The sequence below is a fragment of the Narcine bancroftii genome, chromosome 5, assembly GCF_036971445.1.
Source record: "Narcine bancroftii isolate sNarBan1 chromosome 5, sNarBan1.hap1, whole genome shotgun sequence".
In the NCBI taxonomy this organism is placed as follows: Eukaryota; Metazoa; Chordata; class Chondrichthyes; order Torpediniformes; family Narcinidae; genus Narcine; species Narcine bancroftii.
In genome coordinates this window covers 68349952-68367331 of record NC_091473.1, presented here as the reverse complement: position 1 = coordinate 68367331, position 17380 = coordinate 68349952, and the positions used below count along the sequence as shown (strand labels likewise).

Sequence of the window (17380 nt, the reverse complement as noted above, 5' to 3'; positions counted from 1 at the left end):
TTAGATAATTTTGGGTCCACTTTGAGGCTTCCTAGAAGATCTAAATTTCAGATTTTGCTTAGCAATGGTGTTAAGAAAGGTTTTATATCTGATATGTATACCTTATTGCAGAATAAAGTGCCTAAACCAGATGTCAAAAAAACTAGAGTGAAATGAGAAAAATATTTGGAAATATCTATTTCTCCAGAAGATTGGATGTCGATATGTGAGGACAGTATGACTAAAATTATAAATGTAAGATATAGATTGGTTCATTATAATTTTATCCATCAATTATACTAGACTCCAGAGAAATTAAAGAAATTTAAATATGTTACTTCAGATTCATGTTTTAGATGTAATAAGGTAGTGGGTACTTTTTTTTTACATTCGGAATGGTTATGAGAGACGGTTAAGCCTTTTTGGAATAAAATTAAGGAATTTTTAAATTTAAAATTCCCCTTGATCCTATGATATTTTTATTGGGTTATATTAAAGCATTGAGTTTGGAGTTAAAATTAGATAAATTTCAAATTGCCTTAGCAGTCGCTAGGAAATGTCTTGCAATTACATGGAAAAATGAGACTAAATTGAATATTCAATGATGGGATGTGGGGATGAGATCTTGTATTCCTTTAAAGAAAATAACATACAATCTACAAAATAATTATCCTTTTTTTATTAAAACTTGGAGCCCGCACATGGAACATTAGCAATTAAATTATTAAAACTTTCTTTGCCATACCATGACATATAATAGAATGTATTGTTTCAGTAGATCTCCTCCTTCCTCTTTTTTCTTTCTTTTTTTAAATCTTTTTTTCAGGTAGTTTAGAGGGGGGTTGGGTGGGGTGGGAGGAATAGGGCTGGGGGTGGTGGGTTTCATGGGATAAAATATGTATTGGATTGTATTTTGAATGCATGATTTATTATTGTTTATAAATAAAATTTTCCAAAAAAAAGCATGCTCTTTCTTGAATACAGTTTGACTTTCAATACCATCATCCCCTCAAATCTATCAGCAAACTCCACAATCTGGGCCATAACACCGCACAGTGCTTATTAATCCTGGATTTTCTCACCTCAAGATCACAATCAGTGAGGATCAGAAAGAACATTTTCTCCACAGGGCCCCTGATATACCCACTTTACACCAAATACTGTGTGGCTCAGTACAACAATAACACCATCTACAAATTTGCTGACAATACCTCAGTAGTGGGTTGCATGAAAAGGGGTGATGAGTCAACATAGAGGAGGTAGATTGAAAACTTGGATGAATGATGTACTAACAACAACCTCTATGTCACCAAAACCAAGAAGCTGTTTGTGGACATTTAGAAGGAAAAACCAGTGATCATTGGGGAGAGGGTGAGCAAATTTAAAGTCCTGGGATTCATAATCTCAGAGAACCTTCCCTAGATCTAACACATGAATGTTATCATGAAGAATGTTATCATGTAGTGTCAGCGGCTCTCCATCCTCAGAAGTTTGCGGAGGTTTGGTGTGACATCGAAAACCTTGGCAAATTTCTACAGATGTGTAGATGTGCTAACCAGCTGCATCATGGCCTGGTATGAAGGGATTAATATCTCTGAGTGGAAAGCACAGCAAAAGCTAGTGGGCACAACCCAGTACATCGTAGACATAACTCTCCCCACCATTGAGAAAATCTACATGGAACGCTACAGTTGAAGAGCAGCAACCATTACCAAGGATCTATATCACCTAGGACGTGCTCTATTCTCGCTGCTGCTATCAGGAAATAAGAGTGCCACAAGACTTATACCTCCAGGTTCAGGAACAGACTCCTAAACAACAGACTTATTTAAGGATTCTTACATTATTTATTACTGAATATTTATTTTCTGTATTGCACAGCCAGTTTGTTTTCTGCATTGCACTTGTTTTTTTTTAACATTTCTCCCTTTTGTATATGTATCTTTTCTTGATAAGGAGAGGGGGAAATGGTGGCATTCTTAGAGTACTGGAGTGCTGCCACTGTGTGAACCTGTGGAGAGGAGAGACAAAGCTCCTCTGCAGGGTTCTACTGCCCAATTCAACTACCACAGCTCTGAATAGGCTTTATAAGGCCCAGTTAAAGGAGCTGACAGAGGTTTATTTTAAAATTCTGCGACTGTTGGGTCAAGGTCTAAGATGTATGTTCAGCAACAGCCTTGGTGGGGGGGGGAGGTGGGGGGGGGGGCAGGTGGGGGGGGCAGGTGGGGGGGGAGATGGGGGGCAGGTGGGAGGGGGGAAGGTGGGGAGGGTGGTAGCAGACTACAGGGAAGCAGAGGACTGGTATAATTTGGCAGAATGAGTTTGATTCTACCATGCTATATCATTGAAATTAAAATTAAAAAATATAAATTAATCCTCTTCCCCACCCCACCTCCAACCAAATCCCATTAATTCCCACAACTCCTCTTGAAGAACATTTCTACCAACTTGCACATCTTTGGGATATTGGAGGGAACTGAGTATGATCTCCATTAATAATTGTCTTCAGTTTGCTTAATGCCATAACACCCACAATATCTAGATCCATGGAAACAGTAAGTAGGAAGGTACAACCTCATATGTTGGAAAAAATGTGAAATTGAATATGAAAGAGGTAAAAGCAGGATGCTTATAAAAGTTACCATAATTTCATGAAAGTAAAATCTTTTTTGGAAAATTTACCAGAGTTCTTTGAGAACATAACAACAAGGTGGATAAAGGGGAACCAATAGACTTGTTGCTTTTGGATTTCTAGAAGGCATTTGATAACGTATCACATGAAAGGTTACCACATAAGAATTTGCGGGACTGGGTAAAACAATGGCATTGATGAGGAAATATTCAGAGAGAAGTAAAAAACAGAGTAGCAAAGAAAGGGTTAGTTGCAGAATGAATTGTCACAGGGATCAAAGCTGAACCCTCAATCTATATTAATTACTTTGAAGAAGAGATCAAATGTTCTACAACCAAATTTGCTGATGATCCAAAGCTAGGTGGATGAGGAAGATGAGAGGAGGACCTAAAGAGCCTGTATAAGATATTGATAGATTAACTGAATGACTAAGAAGTCAACAGATGGAGCATATTGTGTGAAAATATGCTTTATTCAATCTGGAAGAAAGAATGAAAGAGCAATTTGTTATTTAAATGTAATAAGACAACAAAATATTGCATAACAAAGGGATTAAGAGATCCTAAATCACAAAACACATACAAAAATTCAACTACAGCAAATAATTATTGGCTCTTGGACTAAACTTTTTGGAGTTCAGAAGAATGAGGGGGAAAATCTCATCAAAACATTTTGATGTTTAAAGCCTGGACAGAGTAGATGTAGCAAAGTTGCTTCCCAAGATGGGTGAGTCTTGGACAAGAGGGCACAACTTCAGGATTGAAGGGCACCCATTTAAAGCAGAGATGCAGAGGAATTTCTTTAGCCAGAGAGTGGTGAACCTTTGGAATAAGCTAACCCAGGCTGCTGTGGAGGCCAAGTCATTAGGTGCATTTAAGGCAGAGATTTTAGGTATAAGAACAGTCAGGATATCAAAGATTACGGGGAGAGAGCAGGGGAATGGGGCTGAGTGGGAAAATGGATCAGCTCATGATGGAATAGCAGAGTAGACTCAATGGGCCAGGTGGTCTTTTTCTGCTCCTATATCTTATGGTCATATTTTCAAAGAATATAAGAGTACAAAGAATAATGAGAGAAGTTTGATACATCTGTACGGTGTAGAGTTTGTCGAAAGAACCAAAGACTTTTTGATCCAAACCAAGGCTTTTATTAGCAAAAGACAGGAGCTCTTCACAGGTGGCCGACCAGTCCGGAATGATCTGACCTGGCTAGGGACACAACCCTTTAAGGCCCAGACAGTAGGCGTGGCTAAGCTCTCAGCCAATCGCTGTAAGCACAGTCTAGATACTGTAACTATATACATTGGTGATAGGTCTGTACTATCACATATGGGCACTAGTGAGACTGCATATATTGGACAGTTTTGGTTTTCATTCAGGAATAATAGAGCTGAATTTAAAGACAGTGCAGAGAAGGTTCAACATGTTGATTCCTGTCATGGTGTATGTTGAAAGGTTTGGCAGGTTGGGTCCTCTACTCATCAGAATTTGGAAGTGTGTGAGGTGATTGATCTTTTTTAAATATATATATATGGTGATTAATGCTAAGATAGTTCTTTCACAAGTAGAGTTATCCAGAACTTTAGGCAATAGTTTCAGATAAAGAGTCGTGCCTTTCAGATGCAGATAAGGAGGAATTTCTCTAAATGGGTCATGAATCTTTGAAATATTCTTCTCCAGAGTTCTGTGGAGGTGGAATTAATCAATATCTCCAAGGCAGAGATGAACAGACATTTGAACTAGGTGTGAAGGAATATTGGGAGAGTGGACGTTGTGGTGAGTGAAGAATGAATCAGCCATGATCTTACTGAATCTGCTTATTCCTGCACTTGATTTTGCTTCTCACAGAAATCCCTGAAAACACCTCACAGAATTAATCAAAAGGTTACAGCTATTTAAGAGAAGACAGATGGATTTCCATTTATATTGTCTTTCATAATGTTTCTTAAAACTTTTGTTTTCATTTTTAGTGGGATAATTTCTATCCACCCAAACCGAGTGGAACTTGTTTGAGATCACATCAGTCAGAAGAATTTATCCACCCCAGAAAAATACAGCAATTTTTTTTTGTACTCACTGTACCACTCATCATCTCACATTTCTACAGGGCTCCTGTTCATCCATAAGGTTTGGTTGAACCCTAGAAGTGCTCTGGTGTTTCCATGATAGAAACTATTTGGCCAAGTAGAGAATGGTTACAAATGATTTAATGGATATTCATGGTAGATTGGATCCATGGTGGGACTCAATTGATCTCTGCATAATCAAATCTTATAGATGGAAATGTGGAAGAGAGTACAACAGAGAATCAGTTCAAAATACATTAAAACCTGTGGATAAAATGCTGGTATCCAGCGCTGATGGGGATTGGTAGATGCTGGATATAGTGAATTATCTGGTTGCTTGAGATTGCATGTTATGTGATTGGCGAACTACCGGAGAAGCACATCAATTTTAAACTTCTGTATTTTCAGCTATTTATTTTCTTGATTTTTTTTTTGCCAGTTGCTTGAATTCCGGATAACAGAGATAAACAAATAGGCTAGAGGAGTGAGTGCAAAGATGACCTACAGCATTTAATTTTAGAGTTTAGTTGGTTTGTTTTCTTGATACGTTAACAAATCCAATTATTCTAACCAGGTTAAAAAAATCCAGGCAAAAATCATGAAAAGTAACAGACAGATGAATACAAGGTGAATCAATGGCTGGAAGACAGTGAGGTCAGAGAGGAATGTGCTGATAACTTTGTGTGTCAGTACTAAGGAGGAGGTGTTAGAAGTTGTGAGGTGAAGTAATTATAGTGGGTTTTGCTGGATTGGGGTCAAAAAGCAATGTGGCCCATTTTATTTAGTGTGCTGTAATTCTATGTAAATTCTCCTTTGCATATAGGGACAGAAGTAAGACTAATAAATCTTTGATCTCTGAAGGAAAGAGTGCTATCATTGAAACAAGTTGATAGATATACCATTTTAACCCTTATTGTGGATTATGACCTGCAAATACTCACTGTGTTAACACACACTTAAAGAAGGTAGTGTCCAGTTTCAGAGTCTCTGGTACTTGTAAGCTCATAGCCAAAGTCAAAATGGAGGAGATTAAGTCAGACAACAGTTATGTTTATATTTTGTACATGGTAAAAATGGGAATAATCCCAGTAACTGCTCACTGTGGAGCAAATCTATTGTATTCAAGATTGTTTTTATGGCAAACAAGAGCAAGGTGTCAGTAACTTTAGAGATTCCCAGACTCACAGGCAAAAAGGTATTTTGAGAGTGCTGAGAATGTTCAATTTCACTGGTAAATTCCTACAAAACCTGTCTTCCAAAACAATGTACTTGAGGGAGTTGTCACATGACAAATGCGAATTTAAGTGCACAGCGAACCACGAGGAAGAATAGAGATGATTGAAGTCCATTCTAACCACAGAACCAGTGCTTTTGAGATTCTTTGACCCATCCAGAAGGATAAAGGTATCTACAGATGCTTCAAAAGATGGAATAGGCTACTTCAGGCTGTGGGATAAACCAATCTGAATGCCAATATGCACAGATAGAGAAAGAGTGCCTAGATATGGTCTATAGAGTCAAGATATTCCACAGCTATGTGTATGGTCTATCAACATTCATAGCAGAGAGAGACCACAAGCCATAATCAATAAAAACCTAATTGAGATGTTGCCATGAATCCAAAGACTGATGATGAAGCTACAATGTTATGACTTTGAATTGGTGTACACACCAGGGAAACTTATTGTGCTGGCTGATGAGCTGTCCAGGGCAACGACTCAGTGAAGCCCACAATGAGAGTTCCACAGAGACAGATGTGAATCTCCTTGTGAACCTGATCACTGAATCTCTTCCTGTATCTGACATGAAATCCAAGCAAATTGCAGCTGAAACAGAAAAGGACACAGTTCTACAGAAGGTCATCAAGAATCTGAATGAAGAATGGCCTAGAGGTGAATGACAGCCATATTACATCAGAGCTGAGCTGAGTGTTGTCATTGGGCTTCTACTCACGGACACTGCCAAGAGATGCTGAAAAGAGTGCATGAGGGGTACTTTGAAATTTAAAAATGCAAGAGAAGGCCCAGAACTGCTGTTTATTGGCCAGGAATAAATGCTGACATTGACAGGATGGTTCAAGCTATGAAACATCATGCAAAGAAGCTAAAAGAACCCATGACTATAACTGACTTACCAGAGGAGCCATAGCATAAAGCTGGGATTGATCTGTTCTACCTGGATGGAAAGAATTACCTGCTGGTTGCAGACTTCCATTCAAATTATCCTGAGATGGTGCTGTTTCCCAACATGTCTACTGCCTGATCAGATACATGAAATCGACCTTTGCAAAACACGGAATTCCTCAAATCGTCTATAGTGACATGGACCATGCAACAGTTGGAGAGAATTCCAGAACTTTCAGAAGAGTATGATTTTTGACATGTGACTTAAAATCCTCTGAATCCACAGTCAAATAGTAAAGCAGAGAAAGGTGTTCACACATTTAAACAGTTGCTCAAGAAAGCACAAGACAGATCCTTATCTAGCTCTGTTGAGTTATCAAGCTTACCACATGAACGTGACATGTCACCTGCTGAACTCCTGATGAGACATAAACTATGCACCACACTTCCCCACTCTGCAAACCAAACAAGAACAGAAATGTCAAATGGAAACAACAGTGTCTGCAAAGGAGACAAAAAGCAAACTATGACAAATCAGCAAGAACCTTAGGGACTCAGGCACAACACGACGCAGTGAGACTCAGAGATTCCAACACCTGGAACAAGAAGGTCCCTGTTCTGGAGGAAGTAAATCCAAGATCTACACTGTCAGAACAGAGGATGGTCAAATACTGAGGAGGAATCAAAAGAGTTTGTTGAAAACACAAATGATACTGCAAGAACAGACAATGCAGAAGATCTAACCTGCACAGCAACAGAGGAAACACCCCCAGTATTATACAGTAGGGGACCAGCAGAGCTGACACCTGCACATGTGTTGAGAAGATCCACATATGTTATCAAAGCACCAAAGAGGCTGAATCTCTAAAAGAAAAAGAACTGAACACTTAAAAAGTTTGTGCTGTTGAAGTTTGTGTTTATGTTTGTGTATAACTTTAAATTGAAATGAATACTGTATTACCGTGTAATGTTGCTTGATTGAACATCTTAAGAAAGGAGATGTGGTGATTAGGAGTTGGTGATCCTCCTGACTATTAGAGGGTGTCAAAGATGGAATGTCCCACCTTGGGTTAGATGCACAAAATGGATATGTCCCATGAGGTTGTGAGTTGATAATAAAATATAAGTAATACTAAAGAACCCATGTTTCTTTATCACAGTAGAAGAAACATCACAATTAGAAGATATACAAACCAAAGGACATGGGTTAAGAGTGAAAAGGGAAAAGTTTAGGAGGATCATTAGGGGGAACATCTTCACACAGAGAGTAGTAAGAATTTGGAACAAGCTGCCAGCAAAAGTGGTGAATGTGGGCTCAATTTTAACATTTATTAAGAATTTGGACAGGAACATGGATGGGAGAGATATAGTGGGCTATGGTCTGTCTAGGCCAATGGGATTAGAGAGAATAATAGTTTGGCATAGAATAGAAGGGCCTGTTTTCTGCGGTGTAATGTTCTATGGTTCCATGGTTCTAAATGGCAAGAGGAGTTGGAGAGACATGAAGATAAGATGCTGTCCTTTGAGTTTCATTGCATGTTCAGAAGCTAGCATAAAGAAGCATAAGTTGAAAACAAAAAGATCTGTGACACATACTCATACACAGATTGGGGTCAAACCTGTGGGGAACAGAAGGTTCCATAAAGCAGTTAATCAGTCCACATTTGGACTTGATTTTAGCATAGGTGAATTTGATTGCAGAGTTGCAGTGGGACAAGAAGCCAGAATTGGGCATGCACAGATAACCTAACAGGTTGTTGGGGTGAAAATTGTACTCTTTCTTTTCAAGAGGGTACAAGAGAAAATTTAATAGTTTGATTTGAGGGAACTGAATTATATATGTAAATTAGAGAAACAAAGAAGAGGGTTACATGGAGAAACAGAAAACAAGTGGAAATTTAATGTAGCAGCACAGATTAGGATCGGATTGAAGAGATTCTAATTTGGGATAAAATACATTGGAAGAAAATGTTTCCATTGAAAAATACCTTCTAATCAGGGAATAGATACTGAAGGCATTTAGCCCAAAACACATTGGGAAGATAAGGAGAATTATTATTGTTCATTTGGTGAGTTGGTATGATATGGATGTATTATCTACAAGCAAATTCAATAGTAACATTTAAAAGGGAATGAGTTTTTTTTTAAAACTTGAAACTGAGCCATTGACAGGACTGTGGGGAATGACGGGGGACTGGGACCAAGGGGTAGATTTTTCAAAGAATCCGCACTCTGGGCCAAATAGCCTCGACTGGGACAACATTTTTCCAGGGAGCTTTTATTTGGCATTACAGCAAAATTACTGCATATGAATAAATGAAGTGTTGGAGAGTTGAGAAAGAGTTATGGGTCAGCAAACTGGGTGCCACACACATCTTAAACCCACACAGATGATTTGATTGAATTAGGGATGAGGCAAATAAAAAGAGAAAACTCAAAGCTCTTAATGCCCACATACCTCTTAAAATGCAAGGAATAGGTTTTTATTGCCTATTTGTGATACAATGCAGTATAAGTGGAAAGTGGAAATGCCTTTCTCATTTGCAGCAGGATTTTCAGTTGGTCCACATTTGTTGGTAAACCTTAAACATTCAAAAAAATACAAAGGACTTATGAGAAACATAAGGGAAGCTAAGCAACTAAATTAACAGGATATTTTGGTAGTGCATTGAACAAGTCAAAGTCATTTCAGGTTTTAAACCTAGTTTGCACTTAAGTTTTGTTAGGTTGGTAAAAATGACTTGTATTTATGGAGTTTTTTTTTGTAATCTCAGGACATCGCAAAGCACAATATTCAATTATATATCATACACAAACATGCAGGAGGAACTCTTTGGATGCTGCGTGGCCTGCTGAGTATCACATTTGTGCATTGCATTCAATCCCAGCATCCGCAGTCTGACTTGTTTAAATCCAATTATGTATTTCTGAAATGTGATCACAACTATATATGCAACAAATATAACATTCTTATTCCTTTTATAAAATAAAAAGTGTTGAGGTATTTCAAGGGAACACTGTTAAATAAAATCTGAAACCAAATCACAAAATGAAGCTGAAACAAGTGACCAAAAGTTTTTTAAAAAGATTTACAGAAGCAAAGAGGTAGCGAGGCTTTGAGAAGAAATTCTAATCCTTGTGCCTTGGCAGTGAAAGCACTGTGGTAATTCATTGATTAAGAATGGGGGTGCAGGAGATTGTTGTCTGTGATCCTTCACGAACTGCTCGAGGAACTCAACGGGTTGACCGGCATTTGTTGGGGAAGGGAAGGGTGAGGAATTAATGATATTTCGGGGAGGGGGGGGAAATGAAACAAGGACAATTCCATTCTCCCACAGATGCTGCACAACCTGCTGAGATCCTCCAGTAGTTTGCTATTTATTCTAGATTCCAGCAACTGCAGTCCCCTGTGACTCCATTTTGTAGTAACTATGTTTAGAACTATCCAAATGAAAGCACTTTTGATTCCAAAAGGAACTAAGCAGTTGTATTCTCCAGGGAACAACTAGAAGCAAAAACATAGCGAGGGGAGTTCAACAGAAAAGTCTGCAGATGCTGGGGTATTGTGCAATACACAAAAATGCTGGAGAAATTCAGCTGATCATACAGAATCCAGGGGAGGTAAAGGTAATGATGTTTTTGGATCTGGGTGATCACATGGTCATTGATCTTGAGAGCAGCAGGGATAAGAGAGGGGGAGCAGTGACAGAGTCTCTCTCAGAACTCCCTTCCCCCATCATGTTGGTGGTTTCACTTGACCCCAGCATCTGCAGACTTTCTTGTTCAACTCCATTCAGCTGCTTCACTGCTGTCTTTTGAGGGATGCCTACGTTGAAGAAGTTCTCCTCTCTCTTGTAAGAGAGTTGTAATAGAGCCTCTCTCCCTGCTTCCCCTCTGTTATCCCTGCTTCTCTCATGCTCACCAACTATCTGATCTTTGGCTTGGCTTCGCCGGCGAAGATTTATGGAGGGGGTAAATGTCCACGTCAGCTGCAGGCTCGTTTGTGGCTGACAAGTCTGATGCGGGACAGGCAGACACGATTGCAGCGGTTGCAGGGGAAAATTGGTTGGTTGGGGTTGGGTGTTGGGTGTTTCCTCCTTTGTCTTTTGTCAGTGAGGTGGGCTCTGCGGTCTTCTTCAAAGGAGGTTGCTGCCCGCCGAACTGTGAGGCGCCAAGATGCACGGTTTAAGGCGATATCAGCCCACTGGCGGTGGTCAATGTGGCAGGCACCAAGAGATTTCTTTAGGCAGTCCTTGTACCTCTTCTTTGGTGCACCTCTGTCACGGTGGCCAGTGGAGAGCTCGCCATATAACACGATCTTGGGAAGGCGATGGTCCTCCATTCTGGAGACGTGACCCACCCAGCGCAGCTGGGTCTTCAGCAGCATGGATTCGATGATTGTGGACTCTGCCAGCTCGAGTACTTCGATGTTGGTGATGAAGTCATTCCAATGAATGCTGAGGATGGAGCGGAGACAGCGCTGATGGAAGCGTTCTTGGAGCCATAGGTGATGCCGGTAGATGACCCATGACTCGGAGCCGAACAGGAGTGTAGGTATGACAACGGTTCTACACACTGATCTTTGTGTGTTTCTTCAGGTGGTGGTTTTTCCAGACTCATTTGTGTAGTCTTCCAAAGGCGCTATTTGCCTTGGCGAGTCTGTTGTCTATCTCGTTGTCGATCCTTACATCCGATGAAATGGTACAGCCGAGATAGGTAAACTGGTTGACCGTTTTGAGTTTTGTGTGCCCGATGGAGATGTGGGGGGGCTGGTCGTCATGGTGGGGAGCTGGCTGATGGAGGACCTCAGTTTTCTTCAGGCTGACTTCCAGGCCAAACATTTTGGCAGTTTCCGCAAAGCAGGACGTCAAGCGCTGAAGAGCTGGTTCTGAATGGGCAACTAAAGCGGCATCGTCTGCAAAGAGTAGTTCACGGACAAGTTGCTCTTGTGTCTTGGTGTGAGCTTGCAGGCGCCTCAGACAGACCAAAAATGAATGCTGCCTGATGTGCTGTGCTCCTCCAGCAGGTTTGTGTAAGCACATATACTGAGGGGTATGTGGAGTAAGAGGTGAGGGAATTTCCAAAAGCAAATTTTATGTGCATTTTACTTTATTGAATTTTTCATTGAAACTTCATGTTAATGATTTACCTCTTCCAGAAGTAAAAGAAATTGTAGGTGTTGTTTCAGTTTTATAAATTGCTAGAGAGGGGAACGGAGTCAGAAAATTCAAAAGGAATGTAGATGGTAAAATAGATGTGGGGCATAAAAGGCATGGCATAATCAATTTAAATTTAAGGATCATCCACAAGTGTGGCCTTGTGTTCTTTTCTTACGGTCCAGACCTTGAAGTGAGGCTATTTTCCAACACCATTAATCAAGAAAATTTGCAAGATGCTAGGGTCAAATGCAATACACAAATGTGCTGGAGAAACTCAGCAGGTCATGCTGCATCCACAGGAAGTAAAAGGCAAGCAATGTTTCAGGTCTGAGCCCTTGGTCAGGAATCTGGAAAAATGGGCAGGCACCTGAAATTCAGGCGACTTGACCTACTGGTTTCACCAGCACTTTTATCTATTGCCTATCTTCAAAAATCAAAGATGCATTTTCATTGAAGGTGCCACAGAAATTGTGGAGGTTCAAGAAGATGGCTCATCATCACCTTCAAGAGCTAATTGGGATGGACAATAAATACTAGCCTTGTCAAAAATGTCGTTATCCTTTAAATGAATGAAAAAAAGATGGTCCGTTCCTCAGACACCAAACACCTGTAGCTCCAAAAATTATAGAGCTATCTTATTTAAAATCAATCCTGAAACATTTCTGTCTCAACAAGAAGTACTGGAGAACAGTTAGAACAATTAACTTGGACAGTTCAGTCTAAATATTTCCATCGAAAACCAACAATTTAATTCAGAATTGGTCTTTTTACCAAGAAAACTAGATGAAAAAATTGGAATTCTTCCATGCTTCCACACAGCTGATCATCAACCTTGGGATAACTCCAGTCCACATGGATCCTGTGACTAAACATGCAGGTAGGGTAATGAAAGGGGGAATGATGGAAATAATGACACTAAACGGAGTCTTCATGTCAGGAAGTCTCAATGAACCATTTGGTCTTCTGTAATTTTTGTACTAAAAATGCAGAAATGCTGGAGGAACCCAGCAGGTCTCAAAGCATACATAAGAGGTAAAGATATATATAACTGACATTTCAGGCCTGAACTCTTCTTTGTCATTTTTGTAAATTCATCATTAGGTTAACAGTCAGGATGATGTATTGATTTCAATGGAAAAATCAGTTTTAAGTGGAATGGCAATTAAAAGGCAGCTCCTCGTTTTTGTTGATTGAATTATTTTTGTTTTTTTCCCTGCGTTTGTGTTTTGTATTTAAACTTTAAAAAGCGCTTTAACTTTTAATGTTTTGGGTCATTTTAAGAATGATTGTACATATCAAAAACATTCAATCTTTTGGGTAATTTTGATAGCTGGTAAACCCAAGATAGGGCTTAATTAGTCCTCAAAGGAGATCTGGGGTCTGAAATGCCAGTTACACTTTATGAGATTCTGTGCCACATCAGGCTTTGACAAATAGCTGGAGACCATCTTCACAACAGAACTTTGTGTCTGGGAACCTGAGCCAGGTAATAGCAGGCTCTGGACAGCTTGCAAATCAATGGAAGTTCTGAGACGGTACATTACCATCCCACAGCCACAACAATAATTGCTGTCCCTCAGCACAAACCTAGCTGCAAACACACAAAACTCTCTGCCCTTCACACTCGGGGCCTAGCACAGACTCGTACTGAGTGCACTGTTGTAGTTTGTAGTTTTTTGGATGAGACATTTAACTGTGACACTATTTTTTACATCTTAGGTAATTTAAAATATACACCAGGACTATTTTGAAAAAGAGTGGAGAAATGTTTCTAATGTTTGAGTGAACATCTCTCATTCACCACAGTGCTCACTTTGAAAGAGAGAACGATGAACAGCTCCCAGGCTGATGTGAACACAACTTCAAGAGGGTGAATCATCAGAAAGCAGCTGGCCTAGACCTGGCCAGGTTATTAAAAACTGAGTGAACACTCTGGCTAGAATTTTTACAGATATGTTCAACCTCTCACTACAGATGGCAGAGGTCCCCAAATGCTTCAAAAGGACATCCATTATTCTAGTGTCCAAGATCAGCAGGGGTCCTGCTTCAACATCTATCGACCGGTGGTTAGTGCAATGCTATTACAGTGCCAACGACCCAAGTTCGAATCCGGCAATGTCCCTTAGGAGCTTGTATGTTCTTCCTGCATCCGTGTGAGTTTCCTCTGGGTTCTCCGATTTCCTCCCACCCTTCAAAACGTATGGGGAAAGTAGGTTAATTGGGATATTTGGGAAGAATTAATTTGTGGTACTGGGCTGTATGTCCAAATTAAAATTAAAGGATCTAAACCTACTTCAATTCACCCATCATTACATTAGGGCAAAAGAAGATACAATTTTGCTGGCCCTGCACTCTGTGTTAGATCACCTAGACTACATCCAAGTCAGGCTGTTGTTCATTAACTACAGCTCAGTATTCAACACCATCATAGCAGCAAAACTCATAATCAAACTAAAGGACTGGAGATGCCATCTATTTCTCAGCAACTGGATCCTTGACTTCTTTATTGGTTTGCCACAGTGAGGAATGATCTACGATATCAGCTCCACACTGACCATCAGCACAGGGGCACCCTAAGGCTATGTGCCTAATTCCCTGCTCTATTCCTTGCACAACCATGCCTGCTTAGCCAAGTTCTGCTCCAACTCAATCCAGGAATTGGCTGACAACACTGGTGTCACCATCAGAGAAGGTGACACCAAAATTACTGCCTATAAAATGTTTGTGCAATGTTTCAGCAGAAATATATTATTTTTTAATAAAAATATCTCTGTAGTTAGTTATTATAACAAAAACAGTTTTCATAAGCCCATCTTACATGTATCAATATACCTATAAAGCTAAACCTCTACGCTAATTTACTTTTTGAACCTTCTAATGTGCTCCATTCAGAGCTGTCATTATTATCCAATTACAATGACGCTTCAAATCATGTGGTTTTGTCTGAACGTGCTACAAGTGCACACTGTTGTTTTCGTTGCTGCTGGTGTTTTTATTTTCGCTGCTTTTGACAAATTTTCTGGTGTTTTAGCTACAGTATTGTGGCAATTAAGAATGTATCTCATGTAACATTAAAGTTTAATGTTAAAATCAACATAATTTTGATGTTGTTCTTAAATGTTTTTATTTAGAATTCTATTGTTTTCTTACTGAATTTTTACTTTAACTACATGAAACTATGTAAATGTAAATACATATTTTGTATGTGTAAGATATTGTAATTTAAAGGTATAATTTTAATTTTGCTAGTTGTTTATCTCACTACTATTGCAATTCGGCGGGCAGCAACCTCCTTTGAAGAAGACCGCAGAGCCACCTCACTGACAAAAGACAAAGGAGGAAAAACCCAACACCCAACCCCAACCCACCAATTTTCCCTTGCAACCGCTGCAACCGTGCCTGCCTGTCCCACATCGGACTTGTCAGTCACCAACGAGCCTGCAGCAGACGTGGACATACCCTTCCATAAATCTTCATCCGCGAAGCCAAGCCAAAGAAAAGAAAAGAATTGCAATTACATTCAGTCATATTCTGAAATTGTGATTTACTACTACATTAGTACAAAAATTATTACTAAGGGTTCTGTACAGTGTGGTACGGGACAAGGTCCATGTTGGGGGTGGGGTGGCGTGACTCAATTAATTACTGCACTAGGTGACACCAACCCTAGTGATGCCACTGGTTGACGCCTCCCTTGTTGGCTAAATAACTGGAAATGAACAATCAGAATTGGATTGAGATTGAGCACCTGGTTGGGTGGTGCAAGAACAACAATCTTGGTCTCAGTCTCATCATGTCCAAGGATCTTATTGTTGATTTTTGGAAAGAGGAGGTGAAGGATCCATACACTTATCCACGTTCATGGGATGGAGATGGAGAGGATCGGAAATTTCAAGTTCCTGGGAATCCATTTTTCAGAAAACCATTCCTGTAGTCAACACATTGAAGCAACTCTGAAGAAGCCATACCAACTCCTCTACTTTCTAAAGGATCTGAGTAGATTTGATATGTTGTCATATATTCCATAGAACTTCTACAGGTCCACTGTGAACTGGCTAGTTGCATCATGGCCTGATTTGATAATTCCAGTGCCCAGTAATGCAGAAGGCTGTCAGATTCTTGAACATCTCCCTGGGACACTAATTATTGACTGTTCGACTGGTGAAAAAGGCTTGTCTGCACTGTTGCAAGTCACCTTTTGCCCGAGGATTATTGTGAATGGTTATTATCTTTCTTATGTATTTATTGTCTCTTTTAATTTAATTCAACTATTTTATATAATAATTTACAAGTACCTGTTCAGTTGAAGCAAATAAGAATTTTGGTGCTGAAGTTCATTGTATAATGAGTCTGATAATAAACGTTATCATCAATATTAAAAAGCAACTGGTTTGCTCATTCAGTTCATTTATGATTGTAGAAACTCAATGTGTGCAAATTGGCTACACTCTTGCATCCTGTAGTGGCCACACTTTAAAAGTTCTTCATCTGCTGAAAAATCTATTAGAATATTTCAAGGTTCTGCCCAGCACTGTGAAAATTATTTTGTTTTTTACAGCAAATCACGCATTTTATTTATGAACAAACAAATGACACAGAGAGTCATTGAGTCTCCCTCACACAGTCACAATCTAATTCCTAACATCTCTCTATCTAAACCTCCTGGAAGTTCCAAGTTCAGGTTTATGGTCACATATAACCATATAACCACTTACAGCACAGAACAGGCCAGTTCGGCCCTACTAGTCCATGCCGTAGCAAATCCCCACCCACCTAGTCCCACTGACCAGCACCCGGTCCATACCCCTCTAGTCCCCTCCTATCCATGTAATGATCCAGTCTTTCCTTAAATGTAACCAATGATCCCGCCTCGACCACGTCTGCCGGAAGCTCATTCCACATCCCCATCACCCTCTGCGTAAAGAAATTTCCCCTCATGTTCCCCTTATAATTTTCCCCCTTCAATCTTAAACCATGTCCTCTAGTTTGAATCTCCCCCTTTCTTAATTGAAAAAGCCTATCCACATTTACTCTGTCTGTCCCTTTTAAAATCTTAAACACCCCTATCAAGTCCCCTCTCAATCTTCTACGCTCCAGAGAAAAAAGCCCCAGTCTGCACAACCTTTCCCTGTAAATCAGACCCTGAAATCCTGTCAACATTCTCGTGAACCTTCTCTGCACTCTCTCTATTTTGTTTATATCTTTCCTATAATTTGGTGACCAAAACTGTACACAGTACTCCAAATTTGGCCTCACCAATGCCTTGTACAATTTCATCATAACCTCCCTACTCTTGAATTCAATACTCCGATTTATGAAGGCCAACATTCCAAATGCCTTCTTCACCACACCATCTACCTGTACCAAGATTTGGTGATGAAGTTTTTTTTATTGAGCAGTCCACCAAGACATATCATTCATG

The 17380-nt window shown here is 39.8% G+C and overlaps 1 protein-coding gene across 5 annotated transcripts in view; it reads right to left on the bottom strand.

Moving 5' to 3' along the window:
* Positions 1–17380, bottom strand: part of LOC138763479 (dynein axonemal assembly factor 4-like) — a 141026-nt gene that overhangs the window by 35759 nt on the left and 87887 nt on the right. Inside the window, exon 7 of one of the 5 annotated variants that reach the window (XM_069937702.1) lies at positions 9243–9381. The exons of the other annotated variants lie outside the window; for them this stretch is intronic. Within the exon in view, the coding sequence (XP_069793803.1) occupies positions 9355–9381 (27 nt within the window). The 3' untranslated portion in view covers positions 9243–9354. Of the gene's footprint in view, positions 1–9242; positions 9382–17380 lie in introns of those variants that run through there. 5 annotated transcript variants of the gene reach the window in all.